The sequence below is a fragment of the Athene noctua genome, chromosome 23 (assembly GCF_965140245.1).
Source record: "Athene noctua chromosome 23, bAthNoc1.hap1.1, whole genome shotgun sequence".
Taxonomy (NCBI): Eukaryota; Metazoa; Chordata; class Aves; order Strigiformes; family Strigidae; genus Athene; species Athene noctua.
In genome coordinates this window covers 3,583,731-3,609,071 of record NC_134059.1, presented here as the reverse complement: position 1 = coordinate 3,609,071, position 25,341 = coordinate 3,583,731, and the positions used below count along the sequence as shown (strand labels likewise).

Sequence of the window (25,341 nt, the reverse complement as noted above, 5' to 3'; positions counted from 1 at the left end):
CGTTGGTAGTCAGAGCAGGCAGAGCCAATGCATTTGTCAGCTCTGCAGTGCCTTTCTTTCAACAAATGAATATTGCGTGGATGTTGAAGCCAGTCTGCTGTGGGCTTTCCAGTGGGCTCTGCTCCAAGCCGTGCGAGAAAGCAAAGAGCTCGGCCACAACATCCAGGCAACGTCGCTGCTGAAATCACCATCCCTTCTGCCAGGGACACCCAGGGTGGGGACAGAGCTTTGTGGGCCCACGGGGAGCTGGCGGCAAGGACACACGGAGGCAGGAGGGGTATGGGAGCTGACTCAGCTCATGGATGTCTTTATTCGAACTCTAGTACGGTTGGACAGGTAGAGGCATGCGTACAGGACAGACCGAAATGGGAGTAGTATTGCCTTGATCACAGAGATATGTAACAGCGTTAGAAAGACACTGACCCTTCCAGGCCAGCCGGGTCCACCCCACCTCCTTCACCTATTGCTTCCCATCCCCGTCCCCGCGCCCAAACCGACCCGCTCGTGCCCCCCATCCTCTCAGGGTCTGCACCCCGGTGTAAGTGCCCATGAGAGGGGGGGTGACAGTGCAGCAACCCGCTGATGGCACCTCGAATGGAGCCTCTGAAACCCCAGAGAAGGGTCCCCAGCGGCCGCTGGACGATGGAGGGGGTCAGAGCACGGATGGAGCCGCGGGCAGCGATGTCTCAGTGAGCAGCTGGCGAGTCCCCGGAGGCGGAGGGGCGAGGTGCGTCCGAAAGCGTGGGCAAGGGGAGGGGGGGGCAGCCCAGGGGTGCGCTGGGGAGACGGGCAGCGTGTACGCGGCAGGGTTGGCAGCAGGCAGGGGAATGGGGCCACCCCCAGCACCCCAACATCCCCTCCCGGCCCCGCTTCTCTGTGGCACCTCTCTTGGGGGGACCCGGCTGCCAACTGCCCTCCCCCACCCCCCAGCCGCCGAGCTGGCAGCTGGAGCTTTGGGCTGCTGCGGTGGGCAAGCAAAGCTCCTTGGGGGAGCATCCTTTGGCCTCGGGGAGAGCATCCCTGGGGAATGCGTGTCCCAGCCTCCGGGAGAGCGTCCCTCTGCTTTGGGGAGAGCAACCCTCGGCCTCGGAGAGAGCATCTCCCTTGGGAAATGCATCCCTTGGCCTCGGGGAGAGCCCCCCTGCACTGTGGGGAGAGCATCCCTGGGGGAATGCACCGCTCAGCCTCAGGAAGAGCATCCCTTGGCCTCAGGGAGAGCATCCCTGAGCCTTGGGGAACGCATCCCTTGGGGAAAGCATCCCTTAGCCTCAGGGACAGCATCCCTCCACCTTGGGGAAAGCATCCCTCGGGGCACACATCCCTCCACCTCCGAGAAGGCATCCCTTGGGGCGAGCATCCCTCGGGGAAGGCATCCCTCGGGGAGAGCATCCCTCGGGGAAGGCATCCCTCGTCGGGGCACTGCCTGCATCCAGCCAGGGCTCAGGAGAAGGTGACAACCTCACCCTGGGGGTAACTGGAAGAGAGGACGTCTTGGCAGGTGTCTGCAATTAAAGACACAAGTATTAAACACGCCGTTAGATACCGCTTGTTGGTGGAGAGATAGGAGAGGGAGAGACTGAGCTTCCAGGGGACCCAAAGTTTGCAAGGTGCAGAAAACAGAGTAACTACAGAGTGAAATGGCCTTCTCCGTAGGGATAAAATGCTGCTATTCTATCAGTAAATCAGGGGAAAAAAAAATTTAAAAGCCTCAGAATGAACCCAGAGATGGAGACCTGAGAAACAACTCTCTGATAGAAACCAGACATGGAGTTGAAGCGATTTTGAGAGTAAAAATGAAGAGCAGAGGAAAGAAGTCAGCCCTGCTGCAGCCCTTTCCTCCCAGAAAGCTGCTCCTGACCAAAACTTCCCAAGCCAACCCCAAGCCAGATGTCCCAAAGCCAAGCCTGGTGCATTAATATCCTGCAGTGTTTTTTCTTCTCTCTCTCTCTCTCTCCCTCTCCCTCTCATTCATTATCATTGAATTAATGAACATTGATTGGAGCTCTGAGTCACACCACCGCCTCTACCCATGTGCCAGGACCCGGTTTCCAGGCGAGGGGCCGTCAGACAGGGAGACAGCGCCTGATCTGCCCGATAAGCCACGGAGCTGCCCTTTCCACCCACAGATTTTGCTTTAAAACCCACCAGCAGCTCCTGACCTGGCTTTCCCCCTGCAGACCACACACAGCCCCAAAAGCATCTCATTTTCCCCAAACTAAAGGTCTCGGTCCTCCATTGAGCATCACTGCATAGCTTGGGCGAGCAGTGCCCAGACGCAGAGGTTTTTCAAAGCCCCACATCCCAGAAACCCCCCCTGGGATTAAGTTCCCTAAATGCCAGGGCTTGCAGGAGAGGTCCCAATCTCCCAAACTGACATGACGGACCAGTTTGGGGCACCCAGCATCATCCCCCAGCAGCAATTTGGGGACGAGCGCTGGCCATGCACGAAGTGGCGGCTGAAAAATATCACCGCTCCTGGTTCAATCACTCCTGCAAGCTAAAAGCTCTCGGCAGGGCTCGTGGCCTGCTAGAAACATTCCCCGTCAGGTCGATTGATTTACCAGGGACACGACTCGGCTTTTAACTCCCATCTCCTCCTCCCCGTTCAAAGCCATTTTGTGTGGTAGCTCGAGACCTGCTGCCCACATCCTCCAGGGACCTGCCTTGGAAAGCAGCTTCCCAGCCTTGGAAAAAATTAGCACAACTAAAAATAAATAACAACAGCTGAGATTTTTGTGCGTGTTTAATCACTGTCCCCCAGACAAAGCCACCATGAGAAAACTGCCCTCCTGTCCCGGCTCATCGATCCCGTGCCACCGGCGGGTCCCAGCCCCTCTCGCCCTTGCAGCCCCCCCGCAGGTGTAGCTCCTTCCTCCACCTTTTTTTGGGTGCGGATCTGCTGCCCAACAACAGTGGGATGATGCTCTGCCACCCCCTCCTTGGGCAAGGCAAGAGGTTTCGCACAGCCTGGCAGTGACCCAGCCCCCAAAATCCCCAGGGTTTGCTGCGGTGCTGCCCCCCCCCCCCCCCAATTTCCAGGGATGGTGAGTTCACACAGTCCCACTTTCCCCCCGACAAGCATCTTCCCAAATACCCTTAAGCGCTGCCTCCGCAGGCTGCCAGCCTCCAGCTGCTCCAGCACAATGTTTGGTAGGTCCTACACTAAGTCTGCTTTGGTCTGCCAGTGCACTTGCTTTTGGTTTTTTCCTTCATTTTTTCCCCCCATTGAAAGATCCATTTGCAGACAAGAGATTGCTGAAAGAGAAATCACCAAAAACCGAAACACTCCTGCAGGGACGGCTCCTCGCAACCCCCCAGCCACCCCTCAAAGGCTTCCCCGGGCCACCCCAGGACACTTTGCAGGTCCCTTTTCTTTTCACCGCTGCAGCAGGAGGGGTTTGAAGAGCCGGCGGTGCCCCACGGGGCAGAGCACCCCACCGTGCTCCCCAGATGTTGGACTTAAAACACCTCCCAAGCAACACCTGCATCTCCCACAACACCCATCTCCACGGACCAGGTCAAGATGGGGGGATTTGATGACGATGAAGCAAAAAACAGCGTCCACCTGCATCTCCCGTGCTGCTGAGGACCAGAGATGCTGCCCTGGGGGGCTGCACATCTGCAAAGCCACCTCTCGCCTTGGGCATCCTCCGCACAATCCTGAGAACTGGTCCTGAGCCTGGTGCTGGCGCGGTGCTGCCATCAGACTGATTCCCCTCTCCCTCTCCAAAGCCAAAGGATTCTTTTTTTTTTTTTTTTCCACGGGACATATTCCTTGCCCCAGAGTAAGAGCATGACCTGCTCCCCAGCAGTTTGCAAAATACTTTCTGAGCCTCCATTTACCTTTTCATGGGGGAAAAGAGTAAGGATCGATTGCCCGGGCGGAGGTAATGAAGTAACAGACTGGGAGCTGGGAGGCACCTATTTATAAGCTTAACTGCATCTTATTTTGCATCTGCCTCTGCTCTCCCCGTTCCTCGTCAGCATGGGCAAGGGATGGGGTTGCTTTTTTTTTTTTTTTTTATTGTCATCAAATAAGCACTGAGGATTTTTCCTGGCAGTGCTGGGGAAGCCAGAAACAGGCTGCTTCTGGGTAGAGCAATTACTCTCTTGACATCTTAACCTCCTGCCCAGCTGCCTGACAGGCCTTTCTATTTTCTCAGCTCTTTTAGGCATCTCCCGAGAAACAGAGCAGTTGTTGCAGCAATAACAATTAATACTTTGCACGCAACCCGGGATGGCAGCGCAGTCTCCACGCAGCACTGAAGTCCGAGTCTCCCAGGATGAAGAGAGAAGGAAGAAGCTGCTGCTGGATGATGGAAGGGGGGAACTGCCCCCAAACCCCCCCAGATATCCAAAGGATGAGGCTGCTCAGCATTCTCCCCTTGCACGGCTGCTTTCTGCACTGGGTGCGGGTGGTTACAGGGCTTTGATCCCCATCCCAAAGTGCTTCCCGGTCTCAGCAGACAGACAGGCACACGGACAAACGCCTGCAATGAGTCCCAACAGCACCGGGGCAGCCCGACGCTGCGCAGCATCTCTGAGCCCATTCCCGCTGTCGAGCATCACCTGCACCTGCACCTGCGATGGGGCGAGAGGCACCGGGCCCCACAGCTCCCGGGGTACCACGCTGCCGGGCATCACACTATACACAGGCGAGGGGCACGTATACATGGTACACACAGTCCTTTATCTCTGTGTCCCTGCTCAATCCCAGCATCTTGCTGGGAACCCAACATGCTCACCCCATCCCACGGGAAACTCTCCTTTCCAGGCGGGGATACCAGCAGCAAGCTCCCTGCCCTGACAGTCGCTGCACACCAGTTGATTTTTTTATTTTTTTTTTTTAAATGCCTTTTTAGGACTTGGGCAGAGGCAGCCGGACTCCTATTGATTTATTCAGTTCATCAAGAATAAATCAAACAACCTTGCTTTCTCCCGCTGCTTTTCGCCTTAGCTGGAACGTGCACTCCGAGCCAGATCCCTAAACATAGATAAGCGGCTGGGAGGATATTCGGGGGAAGTATCGTATATTCTTGCTCTATTCTTATCCTATTCTCTAGGCAGCCAATTTTGGCCACTGTTTGAGATAAAACCCTGGGCTACAGAGATATTTAGGGGTCTGCTCTTCTGATCCTCTACAGCTCCTCTTATAATCTTATCCAGGGGATTAACCCCTGCTAACTCGCCCCCCCAAAACCAACCCAGACCCCACCTAAAAATAACAACATGTTGTTTTCCCCCTCCTGCATCCCCCAAATCACTTGTTCAGAAGAAGGCGGGGAGGAAGAGGGAGAAGATGCGATGGGTTTTTCAACAGTTTGGTGCCTCCCACTGAAATCCCTCCGTCTCCCATTCGGGGCTCGGTTGTTTTAGAGGAGCTTTTTGCACATTAGTCATCCCTTCTCCCGAGTTGCATAACGCCACTGCTAAAAATTGCATCCTACCGGCTCCATGTCAGCTCTCATACTCAACCCTCGTCGCTCTGATGGGGATGAGATTTTTTGGGGGGTCCACCAAGGGTTTTCCACACCGGGCAACTGGCTCCTGTGTTTGGATGAGCTGATCTGGGAGCCTGGTGGGGGGAAAGGAGAGGATGGGATCTCTTGGGACCTGTGGCTGCGTCTGTTCCAGGGTTAATCCTCTGCTTTCAAGAGACTCAAACCCCAAAGTCTGAGTCGCTTGATCTGCTTCTTCTGCAACAGACAGGGAAGCAGAGCTGGTTTTTCATGCCTGGCTCATCCCCAAAGTCAGCGCATGACCTTGGTTTAATCATTTATGATTCAGAGACCACTGAAATCATGGAGGGTGACCTTCCCTCTCGCACAGGCTGGGGATATTCCAGCTCCTCCTGCTTCGAGAGGAGCCGGCTCCAAAGGGGAGGATGTGCCAGAGAAGCACTGGTATGGTGCCGCTGTACGCTCCCCTTCACCCAGGGTTTTGGGGTGATTCATGAACCTGTCGAGTTACTCCGACCGTTTGGTGTGGGAATACACTTTAATTAAAGAAATCCAAGGAGCGCAGCTACACACGGCAAACTCATGCTGCCGGCAAGGAGTGAATCACCACCATGGCACGGGGGTTGAAAACTGCCATAGGACATCCTGGGCAGAGGACAGATGCTAATCCTAATTTCTCCCCAAATTCAGAGAAATTCCAGCTCCAGCACCAGGTCTATGCAGTGCTCAGCTCCTGCCATCAAGCCTCAGGGCTGATGGCACCGAGTTTTTTCCCCACTTTTCTGCTTCCCTTTGACTCTCACCGCTCTGCTCACATGGCTGGGGCAGGGGAAGGCAGGAAGGAAAGAAAAGCAAAATAGAAGGCAAGGGCTTCTTGTTGGCCCCATGGAGGACTTGGAGGGGGGTTGTTTTAGAGATGTGGTGAGTGGCTCCTCTTGGCAGCTCTTTCAACTCAGTAGGGAGTTAAAAAAATAAGTTGGATTAAGCATTTAATGTTTCTTCCTTGCATAGCATCTCTTCCACTGGGGCAGAAAGGAGTTTTACTGCAGGAGGCTCTCAGCATTAACCCTTCTCTACACAGAGGGAAACTGAGGCACAGGGAGCCTGGGAAGGAGCAGGAGGGTCCTGACTGCGGGATCTGCCAAAATCCAGCCCGGTTCCTTCGGGGTGCAGGAACAAGCCTCACACCAAGGGGGTCTTCACTCTGCATCATCCCCTGAGCACCTGGTCTGGTTTGGCTGTGATGGAGGGGAAGGGCCTGACCCCAGAAAAGCTCTTGGGGCTTTTTTTTTTTTTTAAACATACCGAAGGCTAAGCTCTGCTCCCCATCCTCCAGCTGAGAGTCCCCAGGTTCCAGCCCCACTGAGCTGGACTTTCTCAAAGGAAAGAGGCCAAGAGAGCACCGGGATGAGAGTCGAGACCTGGACTGCACCCTCCACACCAGCTCTTTCCAGCCACCCAAGACCCAGATGCCTCCAGGGAGGCAGAGCCGGGGCAGCAGGGCTAGAAACAAGCCAGAAGTTATGGGACCGATGGTTTTGTTCTAGTTTGGGAAGACACCTGAGATCATTCAAAATCATCCCCCAAATTAATACATGTGAGCAAAAACCAGCAGAGTGTCAGGGAGTTGGACACTCCAACCTTGTCGTCCCAAGGATGTGGGAGGACCCAGTTCAAACCCAGCTCCCCACAGGGATGCTCTGCCCCACCACCCTGCATCTGGATTCATCCCCCCCCACCCATTTAGGCATCATTTTGTCTCAAATCTCTCATTTCCCAACTATTCAACAGCAGCTTTGTCAGCCACTCCCAGGGACCAACATTCCCCACGCCACCACCCCCCAGCTCTTCATGGGAACATCCATACACTTATTTTGCCAATCTTTTATCTCAGCCTCCGCATGCTCCCTGAACCCAGGCCGGGGCCCTACAGCTTCCCACCTCCACAGGACCTTGGGGCTCATTTTCAAGGCTGCCAAAGCCACCTTCAGCCTCAGGACCCTCCCTGAGGTTGGATGGAGAAGCAGACACAAGTGGGAAGGGAACGAGTGGGATTTAGGCAGAAAAAGGCACAAAACAAGAGGGGAACCACTGCTGGGCAGGGAATAGAGGTTTATTCATCTGTTGCCTCCAGAAACTTGAGGCTGGTTTTAAAAAAAAAAAAAAAAAAAAAAGACCTAAAATTATATGAACTCAGCCATTTCCAGCACAATGATATATAATTTTATGAGTCAACATGTCCTCCTCGCATTTCCACCACCCTTTAGCCCAAGTGCAAACGGCCCACGGGGAGGAGGGCTCGACACCAGAGGGAATTGTATGGGTTGGCCCAGTTTATTTAGGATAAATAAGGTTTCAGGAGGGGAAAAAAAACCCCAACACCTACTCCAGGGACCGTCCCAAACACATGGACATGAGACAAGTTCAATGGAGACGTTTTACATGTCCTGCAAACCGGGCAGGGGGAGCACGACGGCGGCGCTGGGCTGGAGAAGATCAGAACCCGCTTCTCAGGGATGGAGATGTCCCAGCTCGGTCTCCTCTGGGCACAGGCACCGCCGCGGAGACACGGCATCACGGGGAAGGGGGGGACAGAGCGACACGACACGACAAAGCGGGATCCAGGCGGCGATTTAGAGGATGGAGGGGACGGGAGAGCAGGGACGCCGCAGAGGACAGGGAGAGCTGCAGCGGGACGCGAGGGGAGTCAAGCCCACTGTGGATCCTGCCACACCGTCTATGCTGCTTAGGCTTCGGGATTTTCCATAGCCTTCGTGAAAAAAACGGACAGGTTAGAGCCGAGCAGCCTTTTCCTTCCCAAGGCTCGGAAAGCAAAGAGCACCAGGGTGAGCATCGCCCAGCCCCACACCCCAATTCAACCCCCTAAATAATTCAGGAAGGGCTTTTTGAGAGCAACCAAGCTTCTTCAGATCCTTCAGACCTCCCTCCCTTCCCTTTGGCTCCCCGTACAGTCAAGCAGCACCAGCCGAATCCAGGACTCAAGAGTCATTAATGTTGGGAGACCAAATCGGTCCTGGGGTGTGTTGGGCTTTGTTTCCCAAATTGCTCTGAATGCGGAATGAGTCTGGGGATTTTGTGGGCTGAAGCAAACGGGGAAAAGCAGCAGAACTCAAACAAATAGGGGATTTGGAAGGAGTTATTCCCCCAGCTCTGGTTTTTAAGCTGGCTATGGCAGCAAGCTGCTGCTGACACCTTTCTGCATGAAAAGGAGCAGGTAGACATGCTCATTATTTTCCATAAGAAATTGCATTAAAGAGCAAATATTTCTACTGCTTTAAGCATGGGAATCCTTCACACTCCCTCAAAGAGCCACAAATTGCTCCAGATTTTAATGAAAAGCAACAGCCAGAACAAATGCTCTCGCAGGTCAAAAGACACTTTTCTTTCTGGAAAGAAACTAAGTATTCACACTGAAAATTGGATTTTTAGGGCCAAACAGCAGCTCTGTTCAAAGATGAGCCCCAAGATTTGCTCTCTGGATTGCTGCACCTTGCAGGGACAGCTCTGCTGCCAAAATATGGAAAATTAAGGATGCTCCTGGCTGTAATAAGCCCAACCACCCTGTGCCATGCTGCGCTCACTGCATCTTCCCCGAGAGTGCCCAGGCAAGCAAATCCAGCCTCACATTTGCCTTCCCTGCAAGCACCAGCGAGTTCTGGAGAAAGCAAGCGTGCGCCAGCGTGCGTCCGCAGCGGGGGAGCGGAGGGAGGAGGCTCCCTGACAGCAGAAAAACAAGGTGATGGATGGCCCCTTCGGCAGCGCCAAGCTGGGAACCGTCCCCGCATCCCCCCTGGGGAGTTAATGGCGCATCTTCGGGTTCTGCTTTGATGTGAAGGCATCGACAGCGGGTGCTGGCCCGGCCGGGCTGTTCTGGGCTTGGATCAGGGATTAACGCTCACACCGGAGTGACCGTGGCATCAGCCCCACGCACACCCCCGAGGAGGATGCTGAGACACAAGCATCATCTGGAAAAGGCTCTAGAGCACTACTTCTTCAAATCTGATTTTTATCCCGTATTTATACTTTTCTCCTAATCATTTCCCAACCACAGCAGCTGGCAGGGAGGCACAGGAGTCTTCAACTGCTTCCCATAACTCAGCCCCACAGCAGACGGCTCCTCCAGCTTCAACGCAGAGAAAGGTCCAGGGGACAGAGGACCATCTGCCTAAACCCGTTGCTGACTTCAGCAAAGCTTTTCCAGTTCTCGCAGTGGAAGTGAGAGCAGAATCAGGCCCCAAAGAGAAGAGCAATTTCCTTATTTACTTTTTGGCATGAATCCACACAGTGAGTGAGGAGGGGAGCGCCATCCCGAGCTGGGGATGTTTCCCACCTACAACAGCTGATGCAAAGACCCTCTGCTCCCAGAAAAAAACTGCATCGGGCCCATCCTTCAGCAAACCTTGCTCTTTTCCTGGGAGCACTGAGGCTCTTTGAAGAGCTCGTGCATTTCCCTGCCACCCTGAGCCACACGTGTGGGAAGCAATCGTGCCGAGATGCAACTGGTCCCTGAAAGCTTGGGGTTACTGGTGGATCCAGCACCCAAACATCAGTTTGGCAGAGAGGTGTTATGGGCTTGCTGGAAGCTGCTTGCCTTCGCAATGCAAGGACTTGCTGCTGCGGTTGAGCACTTTACAGGGATGCTCTTTGCCCTCTTGCTCAGATCACTGAATAGAAAAGGATGGAAATGGGCATAGGAACAGGGCCAAAATCATGCTGCCAGTTTTGATTAAGTCTCAAGCGTCACAGTTTGGGGCAGCACTTCGTAAAGATGTTTGATTGCCCCAAGGCCCCTCTGCAACAGGACTCCAAGGGAAAACCTGCCCCGAGCCCAACACTTTGTTTTTTCCACCAATTTATTGCCACGCTCGTGGCAGCACCTGGGAAGGAGCTCAGGACTCCATCCCTCAAGGCCATCATGGTTTTCCACCAAGCTCAGGGCCAGGTGCCACCACAGAGTCAAGCTGCAAAGCGATGGAGGATTGTGCTCTGCTAATTGCCACCGGTGCTGTTCGTTAACGGAGCCGGTATCCCAGCAACTCGCATAGGTGCTAACTGAGGTCACCGGGATCACTTTATAAACGGGTTTGTTGCCAAGGAGCTGTATAGAGGCATCTTATAAACAGAGCGGCGGGGCAGCGCGTAACCCCCGGGGGCTGCTCCCTGGGACTCGGCGATGCCGCGCTCCCCGCGTGCAAACGCTCGCGGCTCCCGAGCACACGTGCACGCTCGCACATGCTTTGAGCCGGCAGCAGATGGGGATGGGGTAATGCAAGCAGACAGCATTGCCCAGGAACGCCTGTGCTTGTTTATAACGGCGGCCTGGCGCTTGGCTGCGTGTTGCAGGCACTCGCACGCGTGTCCCCGTGCAAACGTGGGCTTGTCCTCGCTCCCCCCCCCCCCCCCCCCTCCAGCCAAGCATCATCGGTGGATGCTCATGTGAGCATCCCCGCGCTCAATCCCACGCTGCTCAAGCCACGTGCCGGTCATGGCCCTGCACTAACAGCAAGCAACAGAGTAAAAATCAGCTGCATGCTGCTCTGGGTTCTGGCAACCAAGCCAAAAATTGCCACTTTGCCATGACAGCTTGCCAGCAAAGGGAGGTGCTGGAAGAGCTGACCTGTCAGGAGGGTAAACCCCACTCCCTCCATTTAACCCCGTTGCCTGTGGCTTCTCTTGAAATCCCACTCTGATTTCAATCACTAACTTTTCCTAGATCATCATAACCCATCTCTCTGGCATGGGGGATGCTGGACTCATCCTACCTCCATATCCCTCCCTCCAAGCAGAGGACAGGGACTCACATGCCAAGACAGAGCCATGCCAACACGTCTGGGCCTCAGCAGGACACATTTTGGGGACCTGCTGAGCAGGACCCGAGTGCTGAAGGGAGATAAGGGGTCTGAAGCTGTCCCCAGCAGCAAGGGAGGAAGGTGACGCCAGTGGAAGCAGCAATAGGGACAAGAAACAGATGCCATGTGGCAATCCACTGCAGTCCAGCCCGGTCTCCTCCAGGGCCCAGGTCCAAGGGGTGGTGGGCAGGGGTAGCTCTTCTCTTTGACCTGTCCCAACAAGGCCAACCGCTGGAATCAGGCTTGAACCATGATGGATGCTGAGGTCTGCAGCATATTCCTGAACCAGTTCCATCTCCTGATTTCCACAGCTTGTACAGGCATCAGTACCTGTCCCAGGATCTGACAGATGGCCATCAGCAAGTCGGGCTCAGAACCAAGCTCATCTCAATTTGCAGAGCTGCCAACATCCCAGTACCAGAACAAACAGCCTCAGCAGGAGATAAATCAGGACCGAGGGAAGAGGCGCCTCTGCGGCTCCCGACGGCTTTCGGCTGGAGTGCAGGAGGCTGCTTTGCCCCTCTGATCGTCTCTGATCACCACTTGACCCTGACCACGCTGGAGTATTTCACCAGGGAAGCCCTGTGCTCCCGGGACAGCATCCCACCACTCCCTCCCCAACAGCCCAAGCAGGATGCAGCTATTGAGGTTCCCTCTTCCCAAAAGGTCTCACACATCACTCAAGCCTCTCTGGACACCGGATCCACCTTTCTCCAGGTGTAAGATCATTTCAGCAAGGTGGGGCTAAGCAACTCACATACATATCTATTTTTAATTGTAAAAAGCACTCTGACATTTGCAGGAAAGACTCCAGAACAAACCAAGACAGATCACCAAAGTGCCCTTTCGAGTAGCTGTTGCTGCCACTATGCAAGGAGAAAAACTTCTGGGTCTCCTGCAACCAAGTAACGTGATTTGGGAGCCCAGTGAAAGCAGCACTGGATTCTCAGCTCTTAGATCTATTCTACTTTTCTTGGCTTCAGCGGGACCAAGCTCAAGTACTTCAGTTGAAGAGAGGCCTCACTGGAGCATCTTGTAAGGATGAAGCTCAGCACTGGCTTTCATCACTCTCCTTCATCCCTTCCAGGTCAGCATCCCCGCAGTGTGGAGCAGGACTAGAGCCCTGTCACCTCTTCGCATTAGCGGACATTAAGAAAATAGATCAACCTCACAGAAAAAGGCACTTCCGGGAAAAAAAACATGAGGTGTTCCAAGCAAATATCCATATAGTACCCTTCTGCCCAAAGATGAGCAAAGCTTTTCATTTTTTTCCCTTTCAAAGGGATGAGGTTGAGCAGTAATCCTTGATTTCCCAGAAGGAAGCAACCAATTTGCTTCTGATAATGCAATAAATGTGATTGCCCCCAAACACCTCCTTATGTCCCAAGCCCATCCAGTCTTTACTATCCCAAGCAGTGCTGCAGCAACAAACCTTTGAGGGCCTCCAAAGCACCAACAGCAGGAGCCAGCAGTTCCTGGTGTGCAGCTCAGAGATGCAGCATCTCATCTTTCCTCCTGCCTGGTCCCAGCCCACATGCACCGTTCCCTGTGCGTAACTGGCATTAGATGGTACCAAGGAGGGAGAGGTAGGTCAGCTCTGCAGCTACATCATCCCACGGCACCTTGGACACACGAGAAAATCTGCAGAACTGAAAAACTGAGCCACGTCCTAAGAATTATCCCAGCGATCAAGGGTGCAGCTGGATTTTGTGGCTCAAGGAAGGCACTGCATTTACCCTCCCAGGAGCCGGGCACAGGGCACACTCACCGGTGGAGCAGAGAGCGCTGGAGGATGGGGCAAGGGCACCAGGCTGAAGAGGAGTGTTGTTTTGTCATGGGAAGAAGAGTTTTATGTTTTCCTGACTCATCTCCCCCACAGTTTCCCATAGAAAACCTCAACACTCAGCAAAGCTCACTTTCTAAGCCCAGAGGAGACAGCCTTTCTGGCAGCCCGGTGCTTTTGGCAAGGCAGCACTTGACACATCGCGGCTCCCCACGCTCGAACCCACCAAAAGACTTCAGAGGGGTAAGGAAAGGAAAAGCCAGTGGATTTCTTTCCCTACAGAAAATGTTTTGACTACCTGTGGTCACAACCTCACCACATCCCCAGGAGAGATGTCCCCCTCACACCACCCTGGGACGAGTGATTGAAGCCCAAGAGGAAGAGCTGGAGGGACAGGAGAAGCAGGAGCACTGGGGAGCAAAGGGACAGACCTGTCCCCAAGAAGGGCGGTGCAGCCAGCATGGGGTCACAGACCCCAAATGGTGGCAATCGGGGGGAAGAGAACTTGAGGGAGGAGAAAACAAAAAGGATAGAGCTAGCACAGAGAGACGTGGTGGACAGAGATGAAGCAGATGGAGAGGCAGGAAGACAAATGGATCTGGGGAGCAGAGAACAACAGCCAGGCAGGCAGATGGAGATGAACCACTGTCTTGGATTGATGCAACAAACCTCCACCTCACTCCTCCACAGCCCACGGGCCAGCTCACACCTCCAGCATCAGCCATACCTTTCTGGATGCCTCCATCCGCTGCACAGGAGAAGTCACCCGTGGCCAGCAGGAAGCACGTGGAGGATTTCTTGTTCTTATCCCGGGTGCTGGAGCGCCGCATGGGCCGCTTCTCCTCATCGGTCGGCGACAGCGGCTGCTCCTCGTCTGACAGCACCACGTTGGCCTCACCGTTCTGCTTAGAGTCTGCAAGAAGGTGGCAGAGATCCATCAGCAGTCATTAAACCCACAGGACAAGGCGCTTGGGGTGGCCGGAAGGGTTTGCTTAGACCATGCAAGGAACCAGAAGACCAGACTGCAGATGACCCAGAGCAACCCCCAGAAATTCGGGTACTAATCCCAGCCTGGACATGCTAATTTAGAGTGACCAGGGGAGCAGAACCATGCCAGATTTTAATCCCAAGCAACAAACAGCAGTTTTTACTCCTGTTGAGGGTTTTACACCCTGTGTGAAGCTAAGCAGGGTTTGCCAGGGAAGAAACACCCCTTATCTTTGAGATCCACCCGCCTAACTGGTGTAAATTAGCTCTCCAAAATTCACACCGCTGAGATACGGGCTGCTCAGGTTAGGGGTGAAGTGCTAAATTATATTGTCTGACTCTCTGGTTTGTTAGCTGAGAGGATGCTATGCCAGGTGAAGGTCTGGCCAGAGCTCCTGGGTCGGTCTTGGGGTAAAGGGATGGGGCTGACCTGCTCGTCCAGAGCAGGGCAGCTGCTCTCACTGCACCCCACTGCCAGGGCTCCTGGGGCAGACGGGATGTGTAGGCACGTGGGAAATGGAGATTTATAAAGGAAAACACCTATGTGGGGCATGTGGAGTTCCTTGTGTCCCCAGGGGTGAAGGACCATCACTGTTAAACACATATGGCCAGATGTGTGGCTGCTCAGGGCTGACCTCAGTGAACGTCACGTTGGTGCAGGATGCAACCCCACTGTGGTCTCTCCTGTTTCCACACTGCTCCGGAGGGGCCACTGGCAGCAAACTAAGATGAAAAGGGCAAAGCAGCCTCCGTGGCCAGCAGTGATACCATGGCAGGGCTCTTGCAGTCCCCCAAGCGATGCTGCCCACCACCGACGGACCACAGCTGGGGCCATGCCCTCTCCCGACCTGGCCAAACCCCAGCTCAGTGTGTGAGACCAAGTGATAAATGTACAGGGGCTGATTTTTCTCCTGCCTGGGTGCAGGATTTGGAGCAGTGTTGACCTTGCCGTGCGAGGATGCTACATCTATTAGAAGATGAACCGGGAGGTGGGATCAAGCCCCAGGGAATATCCATGGATTTATCCATTTTGGTCAAGCTTGCCCTGATTTATGGTGAGGACAAGCAAAGGAATATCTACTGCAAGGGCATTGCCAAGCTAAGATGGGAATTGAGCAAATGGTCTTCCTCTGTCAGTGTGAGGAAGAGGTGGGCTAAGTAGGGACACTTTGAATCACACCACGGTGGCTTGATCTATGCCATTAGGAGAGCAGGAGATGGCCTTTCCCCCCCTGCCTGGAGGGGGGATCTTGATCTGCAGAATCCTGGTCCACCAAAACAGCACCCAATTCCCAGACACCCAAGGGCCCCAGCCCTTTCTGCACCAGGTTCTCACCACCCCAAGAGCTGGAGGCTGTGTCCTGCAGCAGGGAAGTCTCAGGGACTCTGGAACCCAGGGGGACCAAAAGTGTTGCCTTGAGGGCTCCTGGAGTCCTCCCCCTCCCTCTGTCCCACCTTTTGGGTCTCACCTGACCGCTTCCGCTCAGCTGCCCCCTCCTCTACCGCCAAGGGGCAAGTGTCGCTCTGGGTGCTGTTACGGGGGGAGTTTTCCTCAGATTTGCAGTAGGTAGGGGAGTCCAGCTGGGCCGGACGGGGTATATGCTTTTTCTTCTTCTTTGGCAGCTTCTGCTTGGCCATGGCCAACGAATAGTACATCCCAAAGTTATTGACAATAACGGGCACGGGCATGGCGATGGTGAGCACCCCAGCCAACGCACAGAGAGCCCCCACCACCATGCCCGACCAGGTCTTGGGGTACATGTCGCCGTAGCCCAGGGTTGTCATCGTGACCACAGCCCACCAGAACCCGATGGGGATGTTCTTAAAGTGAGTGTGGTCGCTCCCGCGAGGGTCAGATGTCTTGGCTCCGATCCGCTCAGCGTAGTAGATCATAGTAGCGAAAATCAAGACCCCCAAGGCGAGGAAGATGATGAGGAGCAGGAATTCATTGGTGCTGGCCCGGAGTGTGTGGCCCAGCACCCGGAGACCCACAAAGTGCCGTGTCAGCTTGAAGATCCGGAGGATCCGGACGAAACGGACCACCCGTAGGAAGCCCAGTACGTCCCGGGCAGCTTTGGAGGACAGGCCGCTGAGACCTACCTCCAGGTAGAAGGGCAAGATGGCCACAAAGTCAATGATGTTGAGCAGGTTTTTAACGAAGAGAAGCTTATCTGGGCAGCAGATGATGCGAACCAGGAACTCGAGGGTGAACCACAGGACACAGACCCCTTCGATGTAGGTAAGGATGGGCTCCGTCTCCACTTTATGCGTCAGCAGAATCGTCGTGGTGTTGCCAACCACGAGGGTCTCCGTCACGTTGACGTCGATGTTGAAGGCCTCGTGCGTTTCCAGGCAGAAGGTTGTGATGGAGACCAGGATGAAGAAAAGCGAGGCGAAAGCAACTACCTGCAGAAGTAGAAATTGCACACACCGTTAGCTGATTTGGGGCAACCGCTCCTGATTCATTGATTTGGGTCAACCTGCCCTCTTTGGAGGAGAGCAACAATTTTATGAACCCCCCGTGACAACAACTTTGGGGCAGTCTGAGACACCCTTCTGACGTCACCTGCCTTTGGTGCATCTCTTCTAACCCCTGCTAGTGAACAGCAGTAGCAGGGATGGGAGAAGCCCTCATTTGATAAAAATGAGCGCAACAGGCTCAAAACACCCCAGGAGCTACACTGCTGCCACCCACTTCCCCGAGACCAAGGATGGAGAACAGAGAGGGTTCCCTGGACCTGCCCCATGAATTGAGAGCAAACCTCAGTGTCCGGGGCCACCAGTCCAGAACCTTTCTCCAAGTACTAGGAAGGTGTGCTGGGCTCCAGCTGTGGCTGGAGTTGTGCCAGAAATGACAAGTGATGGGGATGAAGGGAGACCTGCAACAGCCTGGGTTTGGAACAAGCCCCCCCTGGGAACACACATGAAAAGGGAACTTCGAGAGGACTATGTTAAAGAGTTTTTCCCCACATTCATCCCACCCCTGCAATGAGCTGTTCGCACTCTTCATGACTGTGAGGTTTGGGGTCTGGATGTCTCAGAGATGTCCTTTAGCCCCCTCCCTGCTCCCTAAGGGTCAGTGATGGACAGTGTGCCCACAAACGATCCCAGGACTGAGAGGGTAGGACGAGGAGGATCAAAGCAGGCAGAGCTCAGTGTCCCGTGGATGCCCAGACCTGGTGATACACCAGATGCTCCCATTTCTCCCCTCTGCCCGACCAGTGAGACCTTTGTCCTCTCCCCATGACACGCTGCCACTTCGCCTCGGGAGCGAGGAGGGGCCGGCAGCACGCGGTGGGAATCACAGGCTGTGTCAGAAAGAAAACACTTTGTCGTCCCCCCCATCAATCCTGCTCAGCCCTCCTCCCCGATAGAATGAGCTCATGATGAGTCCATTACCCAGAGCATCTGTTTCCAAGAGCCCCCGAAAAAAAAAAAAAAAGCCTCCGAGCAGAAAAGCTCTTCTACCTTCCTCCAGCACAAAAGCACAGAGGGTTTGGCTTCCTGGGAGCAGATCCTGCTACAGCACCCTTTGCTGCTACACACCCTGCCGGCACCGAGCAGGATGCGACCTTTTGCTATCAAACCCACCCGATGGGCTGCGTTCAGCAGGCAGCTGCACCACGAGCCTGCTGGAGACGACAGCCTGGGTCCTCGGCTGGAGTGAATCAGCAGCAGAGACAGCCTGAGTCACGCTTGAGAAAAACCCAGCCCTGGACACCAGCGGTAACGTGCCGGCAGCTCTGAGCCTCCCGAGAGCATCCTTGAGGGGTGTCCCCAAGGACAAACCCGTGTGGGTCCTGCACAGAGAGCGTCAGCCCTCCAAAAGTTAGGTGTGAAGTTCAAGCCAGGCTCTAATTGATGGAGAAACCTCTAGAAGATGAATCTCCCCCCACAGCAATAGACACCTGCTTGGGGATGGGCTGAGATGCTCCATTGCCCCTCAGATCAGACCACTCTGGCCCACGCACCGTGATGTGGCAGCCACACACAATTCGTGAAGCAAACACAACAAAAAAGTGGGATCTTAAAGCAAGGCTGGTTTAACCAGTGTGTCTACACAGCGGTGGCATGGCCAAAATAATCTGCTTTTCAGCTGAGGGCTGAGTAACGTCCCTAAGTTTCCCCGTATGGAAAACTTGAAGAGTTAAAACTTAGACTCAAAGCAAAGTAGGAAGAAAAAAATTACCAAGGAAGAGAGTGAGACCCTGCAAACACTCAGGCAATGAAGCAGCCCTGCTGTATGAGCCATGTAGGTGAGATCTGATTTAGCCCCAGGAGCGAAAGCAACCTCTAAAAATAGTAGAGTCAGGTTCACAGCCGGTGCCAACCACCGTCCCCCCTCAAAGTCAATAGTGCTGCTCTAGTTTTGTGTCAGCTGAAGATCTGATCTGAGATGTCTTATCTCAGCTTTGCCCTCCGCTCCAAGCTCAAATTATTTTTTTTCCGAAACCGTCTTAAAAATAAAATAAAATCTATGTACATACCCAGTAGCCACCAATACAGCACCAGAAGTCCCACCAAACAAGTCCTCCAGAACCTGCTGATGATCTACACGATCTCAACATGCGCTCAACAGCTTGGGATGGACGCTCCCAAAAAAACCCCCACGACCCTCCCAGGGGGTCACTAGCCTGGATGCCCCAGTGGAAGTGAGGTCAGGACCCCACAAGTCGGGCTGCAAAGGGAAAAATAATGAAGAGCTACAAGTATTCAGAGTTTGGAAATAGAGGTAAAACCACAACCACGGCAGTTTCCCGTGGGGAGAAAAAGAATTTTACACTCCAGCTGGGACAGCAGCTACACTAGGGACCAAATTTTTACTGAGACTGGACTAGATGCAGAGGTCAAGATCCAGTGGGCATCAGTGTTGCAAGGAAGAAATGCTAAAAGCTGGAGGGGGGGGGTTGGATTTCTAACTGCACACTAACACAGTTGCCAGCACAGGAGGTGCCAAGAGAGAGAAGTGCTGGAAGGAGGGAAAGATGGAAATAGCCAGGAGCCAACTGAGTCAGGGCCCGAGGGGCTGCTCTGAGGGCGAGAAGGAGCAAGGACTGGAGAAATTCAGCCCCCGAGACTCTTAGTCACTGCTGTCGCACAATCGAGGGAGAGGATTTACGCACACAACCTGGGAGCGTTCTCCTTCCCGCTGCTGCCAAGGTTTGGCAAGATGCACCGGACCGGCTGCTCTGGCACGTCCCCAGGCCAAAGGTCACGGCCAGCAGCACCCCCTTTGCTCTGGAAAGGAAGGGGGAGACTCCAAAACGGGGCAATGTGAAAGAAATCCCACTTCAGCCACCCCGAAACACCAAGGCAACACCACGAAAGCTGCACCTGCAGAGACGGTCATGGGTCCCGGGGCATCCTCGTGCTGGACGGTGACTCCAAACCAGTAACGGTTCCCTGCATTAACTGGGTGTACTGGGCAGGTTGTGCTCACTTGGGTCTGTTGCGCTGCTCCGTGCCTCAGTTTCCCCTTCTGCCAAAGCAGCTCTCCTAAGCCATTGCAAAACTATACTGATATTTTAGAGTGGAAAATACGACCCAGAAGAGCCTGTGAGTGTCACCACTGGCAGGTGACTGTCCCCATGGCAGTGCCCAGATGAGCCGGTATCTCAGAGCAGTAAGAAGGAAACTGGGAGCTCCCAGTGCTGACTGGTCCCAGTCCAACCCCAGCCAGAGCTCACATCACAGCCACCTCTGCTCCCTCCGACACACTCCTCCTGCTAGCGCAAATGCCTTCCGAGAGCAGCTCAGCACGCAGGAGAAGCAGAACCAAATAACAACGTGAAAAAATTGAACTGAATTATTGTGCTTGGGTCTGGTGATTTGGTTTTTTTCAGATTTTCTTATTTGGAGCTTTGCACCACTCAGAGCATCTCTCAGAGGCAACAAGCCCTCAGAAATGGGCAAAGGATCGGGTACCCCTTTTAAAATGAGTAAAGCTCTTGCTGCCCAAGCATCCTCTGCGTGTGTGTGTGTTGCTCTTCCGTTAGCTGCAAAAACATCACCTTGACAAACTGACCCCTGCCCCGTGCGCTGCGGGTGGGTGTGAAATGCCTGCAGGATTTCTTACCATTGATGGGGTTTTTTACACCTTTAAATGCATCCAGAATTAATTTAGATCCCGAATGCCTACATGTGTGTGTGCGGCAGATTTATAAGCTGGGTGTGACGGGGGCCAGGCACACACATGGGGATGGGACTGGATGGGTAGGGGTGAGTGCCTGGGGGTCGGTGGGCAGCGCTTTGGGGGTGATCTAAGAGTAGCTGAGAGGAGACACATGTGCAGGACAGGGCTGGGAGCCCAAGGATGTGCCTGGTTATGGGGAATCTGTCCTGGGCATGTCGGTGTCTGTGGGTAGGGATGGTCTGCATGACCAAGGAGGGTCGGGGGGGGTGTTTGTCTGTGTACGTGCTTGTGTGCGTGCATACACGGTGTGCCGGGCCCCAGGGACATGTGTGGAAGAGGAGGGCTGGGATGTGTGTGTGTGTGTGTGTGTGTGTGTGTGTGTGTGTGAACCGCGGCTGAGAGCCTGCGCTCGCACGTGCTGATGGGGACCGTATGCTGCGCGTGGGCAGCATCGACGCGGCGACGGTGGGGGACAGGGGTGCGGGGACGAAGCCGCTTGCGGGGCGCAGGGAGGGGTGCTTGTGCAGAGGCACAGGGTGGCCTTTGGGGCTGCTGCTGTAGAAGAGGAGCATGAGCTCCTTGGGGACAATCATCAGGATCCCATTTGCTTCAGGACCTGATTCGGGTGCCAGCAGGAACCAGCCCTGTCCCCCCACTCCACACCTGGGCCACTGAACGTGGGTTTTGGCACGGGCACACACACAGCCCAGCAAGAGGAGCCCAAGGGATCCTGCCTGTCCTAGAGCATCCTGAAACTCTGCCAGGACTCAGCCCTGCCAAGGACCCTCCCTGACAATCCCTTGTCTCCGTGTGCCCGAGAGGTGTCCAGGCAGCACTCGAGGGTGCAGAGGGGGCAGGGAATGTGCTTGCCCCCACTGTCAGCCCAGCTCCCCTAGATGTGATGTGTTGGGAGATGATGGCAGAGACTTCCCGTAGGATGGGAGATGGCCAACGTGCCCCATGGCAGGAGAGACATGGCTACGGGGGGGGCCCACGTAACCCACTAGGAGACTCCATCTAGCCCACAGGGATGGGGAGATGGAGACACAACTCCAGCCCGGCCCCATCCCACCTCCCCACTGGCACATTTCGGGAGCTTACCCTTGCCGCCTTGGACGAGTAGGGATCCTCAAAGAGTGCCCACATCCTGGGCTGCCAATTCCGACAGCAGCCACCCCCTCCAGCAGCCCCTGACGCCCCTGGCGGCCTGTCATCCATGCCGAGGCGTTGAAGGGCCATCTCCCTACCCCCTTCCTCTTCAGGTTCCTCTCCACCGGCCCCTCCACCGGGCTCGGGACTCTCGAAGATGTCCAGGGCCTCTTCGGCATCGCGATGCTGGCGGTAGGTCATCCAGCAACAGGGCTCCACGTCCGTCTCATCGATGCCCCAGTAGGTCAGCTCCTCCTCGAAGAGGGGCCCGCAGATGTCCGCGGGGCAGTGCAGCTTGCCGGTACGGTAGTAGTTGAGCACGTAGGAGAAGATCCCAGGGTGCCGGTCGAAGAAGAACTCATTGCTTTTCCCATCAAAGTCAAAGTTGCTCTGGGCATCGGGGTCGGCAAGCCAGGCCAGGCGGGTGCCCGGCAAAGTCCGTAGGGTGCTTTTGTAGGTCTCATGCCGGGTACCACCTACATTGATGGTGATCTTGTCCGACTCTTCCCCTTTGCCCATCTCTTCCTTCAGGCATGTTTTGGAGGGTGGTTTGTTCCCAGACTTGCGTCCACGGTAGGAGGAGACACACACCGAGCTGATCATAGATTTCGGTGGATGGGAGATGCACGCTACGCGCACCCTTCCTCCGGGCGAGGAGCTGGGGGTCGGTGGAGGCGGGAGAGGGGGGCAGAGATGGGACTGGGGAGGGGAAAAGGGGGGGCTCAGGCTTGGCTCTGGCCTCCGGGGGAGCAGGCTGGAGCCGAGCCGGACACCGCGGGCTGCCGGGGGACAGCAGGGGAGGCTGCAACCTCCACCCCCTCCAAAACCACCCCCCTAAATAAAACCGCCCTAAACCAGGAGCCAGCCCAGCCCTGCCGGGCAGCAACAAGTGCAGGCAGGAGGGGGCCGCGGGCAGGGCTCGCAGGGCGCGGGGGGGGGTCCGGCAGCCCCGGCCCCGCCGCGGGGGGATGCGGGCCCGGATGGGGAGGATGATGCTGCCGCCGCCAAGGCCCGGGAGGGGGGGGGGGAGGGGGGGGGGGGCGAACCCTGAGCCCCGCCGGGCTGCGCGTCCCCCCCGTCCCCGGTACCTGCAGCGCCAGGCGCGGGGGGGCCCCGCCGCCCGCCCCTCCCGCTCCGGCGGCTCCGCGCTCCCTCCGCCCCCCCCCGGGCCGGGCTTGGGGAGGGGGGGTGGCGGCCGGGGGGCGCCTCCCCGGTTCCCGGCGGGGAGCGGGTAGGGGAGGGGGGGAAGGGATGGATGCGCCCCCCTCCACCTCCCGCTTCCCCCCCCCCCCCCCGCCCCCCCAGCCGGGCCCTGCCCTCTTTCGGGGGGGCTGCGGCGCCGGGGCGGGGGGGGCCCCGCTCACGCGTGGCCGGGGGGGGCCTGTTGCGCCCCGGCTTGGCTCGGCGCGGGGGAGGCGGCGAGGGCTGCTCCGGGGCTCGGCGGGGGAAGCGCCGCCGCCCGGGGCTTTTATAGGGCTGGGAGCTGAGCGGCGGGGTTACGGGAGCCGGCGCCGCCCCGCCGGGGGGCTGGGGACCCCCCCCCAACGCCCAGCCCCACAGCCCCCCGCCGACGCCCCCCGCCGCTTCCCTCCCTCCCTCCCTCCCTCCCAACCACGCTCCTCCATCCCCGCATCCCTCCCCCCATCTATCCCCTCCACCCCCAGCCCAGCCCGCACCCCCCCACCCCCCCCACCAATGCCCCCCCCGCACCCCCAGGCACCGTCTCACCTCCCCGCGGGGCCCGACGTGTAGGTGGGGGCTCTCGGGGGTTCGGTGTCAGCGAGGAGTGAACCCCGGACACCCCAGCTCCGCTTCGCGCCGGAGGGGAAATGCAGCCCAGAGCTGCCTGCGGATCTGGAGCCAGCTCTTGGCAGAGGCTCGAGCAGATCCCATCCCTCCCTGGCTCGCAATCCCTCACTCACCGAGAGGTCAGGAGAGACCGACCCCGAGCGCGGGGCCGTGGCCGGTGGGGAGCGAGGTGGCTGGGGGCAGAGCTGGCCCTCCTTCCCTCCCACCCCCCTCCTCGAGCATCTCTCTGCTCTCTTTCGGCTCCTGAGTGAAAGATGCCCCTTCCCCAGAGCTGCACCCGCAGACGCCGAGGCTGGGACTCAGGGTACCAACCACCCCAAGGGGCCCCTTCCCCTAATCCCCCCCCCTCCTTGGGGGGGCTCTTACACCCCCGGGGTGCTGGTGATGCTCAGCCCTGTCTCCTGGGGCTGGGGAGGAGGTGAAGAGCTGCAGTGGCCCAGGGGACAAGGCTGTCACCAAGGCGAAGACCCGAGGGTCCCTGTCCTGCCAGCGCTGTTTACTCCTGCACTGGCACTGCTGGTGCTGGGGCAGTGGGGGGGGGGATGCAGGCGGGTGCTTTGGGGTCATAGGTGGGATCCAAGCCCAGCACAGGCCTGTTATTGGGGTGGGGGGCTGAGCTGGGGGGTCAGCGCTTGGATAAGGGTGTCCTTGGTGCAGGGTGAGGGGACAGCGAGCAGGGGATGCTCCCCCACTCCAGCATCCCTCCCTGGGCTCTGTGGAGTGTCCCTCCCAGGGCCCCAGGTCCCCTCCTCTCCTCCAGCCCCGCTTTGTCCCCTCGGTGACATCCTCACCCCCTTACCAGGGCGCACTGGGGGTGGCTGGGGCAAACGCTCCACCCAAAAAGCCACGAGGCGTGAGAGCCGCGCTTAAAATCTTACCACCAAGAAAGCCCTGCTCCAACTGTAACTGCAACTCCACAGCTTCCAGGGCCGGATCCTGAGCGGGTGGAGGCTGGCGTAGCTCCACACCCAAACCACCCGGGGCTGCACCAGCGGGAGAGCGTGGAGCCCGAGGGAAAACCGTGCTGGAAAAATCGAGCCTTGCATCACCGGCCAGGCATCGCAGCTCAGCTCCTCATCGTCGTTAATGCGAGTTTGGCCAGGAGGAAGGAATGCTGCGACCTGATGCTAATATTTTATCCGGCGACTTTCATCCCGGGGAGATCTTCGTGCACCCAAGCGCGGCCGTTTCTGGGGTGGGAGGAGGTGGCCAGGCAGACAAATGGGTTGTATCTGGGGAAGGAAGAGATCTTTTAGCCAGCAACACCCGCCCAAAGCTGTCTGCTCTCTAAATATGCCTTCAGATTTTTAATGTCCATGAAAAAAAAAAGAAAAAAAAAAGAGCGAGAGAGAAAGAGAGAAAATAGAAAGAGCTTGATGAATAAGGGCCTTTTTGGAGCAAGAAGGAGTCACTTCTGCAGGGACCTCCTGCAAGGCTGAAGGCATATCAGATAATATCGAGGTGAAGGATGGAATGAAGAGCAGGATCTGGAAGATCTCAAGGAGGATCAGCTCCAACCTGGAAAGCCACAGCCCTTGGGTGGATCCTGAGGACATGGGAAGGGGTCTCTGGGTCCCCTCCCCTGGGCTCTGCACTGTCTCTCCCCCTGACCTGGTGCAGCACCCTGTGCCCTGCTCGTGGCCCAGCACATCAGACACGTCCCCAGCTTGGCACAGTGAGACCAGTACAAGGGGCTACAGGATGCTCGGAGGGGTGTGTGGCCTAAGGGAGAGGTTGGGGACATGCTGGGATCACGCAGTGTCTCCATTCGTGGAGGGACGGAGGAGGAAGGCGAGCTGCAGCTCACTTTAGGGAGCAACAATCCTGCGTTGGGGTAGAGATAGACAAACGAACCTCTCCAGCCTCTTCCAGCCCGGGATTCTGTTAATAAAAAGGTACATTGACCTCAGCAACCCCAAGATGCTCCAAACAAGGTCTCTGTCCTCCTCTCCCCTTCATGCTTTGGTGGGACAGACCTGTCTCCGGTCTGTGGGTGGTGGCACCTCAGGGTGCTGATGTCGCAGAGCAGCTCCCCAGGGCAGGAGCCCCAAGAAACCTTTGGGATGCTCTCTTGGAGGTGGGTCTTCCCCAAAAAAAGCCGGTGGAAGCCGTGGGCAAGGTTCAGCTCTGCTGTCCGCCTCTGCCGGGTGA

General features: G+C 56.3%; 1 protein-coding gene across 3 annotated transcripts; it reads right to left on the bottom strand.

The window, feature by feature from the left end:
• Positions 1-305: 305 nt before the first annotated feature.
• Positions 306-24,432, bottom strand: KCNC4 (potassium voltage-gated channel subfamily C member 4). Of its 3 annotated transcripts, none has more exons than XM_074925324.1 (5): positions 24,069-24,432; positions 21,334-22,080; positions 15,569-16,505; positions 13,840-14,025; positions 306-1,502 (listed from the first exon to the last, which is right to left on the bottom strand). In XM_074925324.1, the coding sequence occupies exons 1-5, from the start codon at positions 24,234-24,236 to the stop codon at positions 1,441-1,443; spliced, it is 2,100 nt and encodes a 699-aa protein (XP_074781425.1). In that variant the 5' UTR covers positions 24,237-24,432; the 3' UTR covers positions 306-1,440. The 3 variants fall into 3 exon arrangements, with proteins under 3 accessions (XP_074781425.1, XP_074781424.1, XP_074781426.1); XM_074925323.1 differs by lacking the exon at positions 306-1,502 and adding an exon at positions 7,774-8,229; XM_074925325.1 differs by lacking the exons at positions 306-1,502; positions 24,069-24,432 and adding exons at positions 7,774-8,229; positions 23,110-23,287.
• Positions 24,433-25,341: the final 909 nt, after the last annotated feature.

Bases quoted from the DNA above. Each gene is read 5' to 3' on its own strand.
- KCNC4 (XM_074925323.1), bottom strand. From the start codon at position 24,236: ATGCAAGGCTCGATTTTTCCAGCACGGTTTTCCCTCGGGCTCCACGCT. The intron at 14,026-15,568 runs GTGAGACCCAAA...ACCTTCTTGCAG, and splicing joins AGCTGAGCGGAAGCGGTCAG to ACTCTAAGCAGAACGGTGAG. The intron at 8,230-13,839 runs GTATGGCTGATG...TTTTTCACGAAG, and splicing joins GGATGGAGGCATCCAGAAAG to GCTATGGAAAATCCCGAAGC.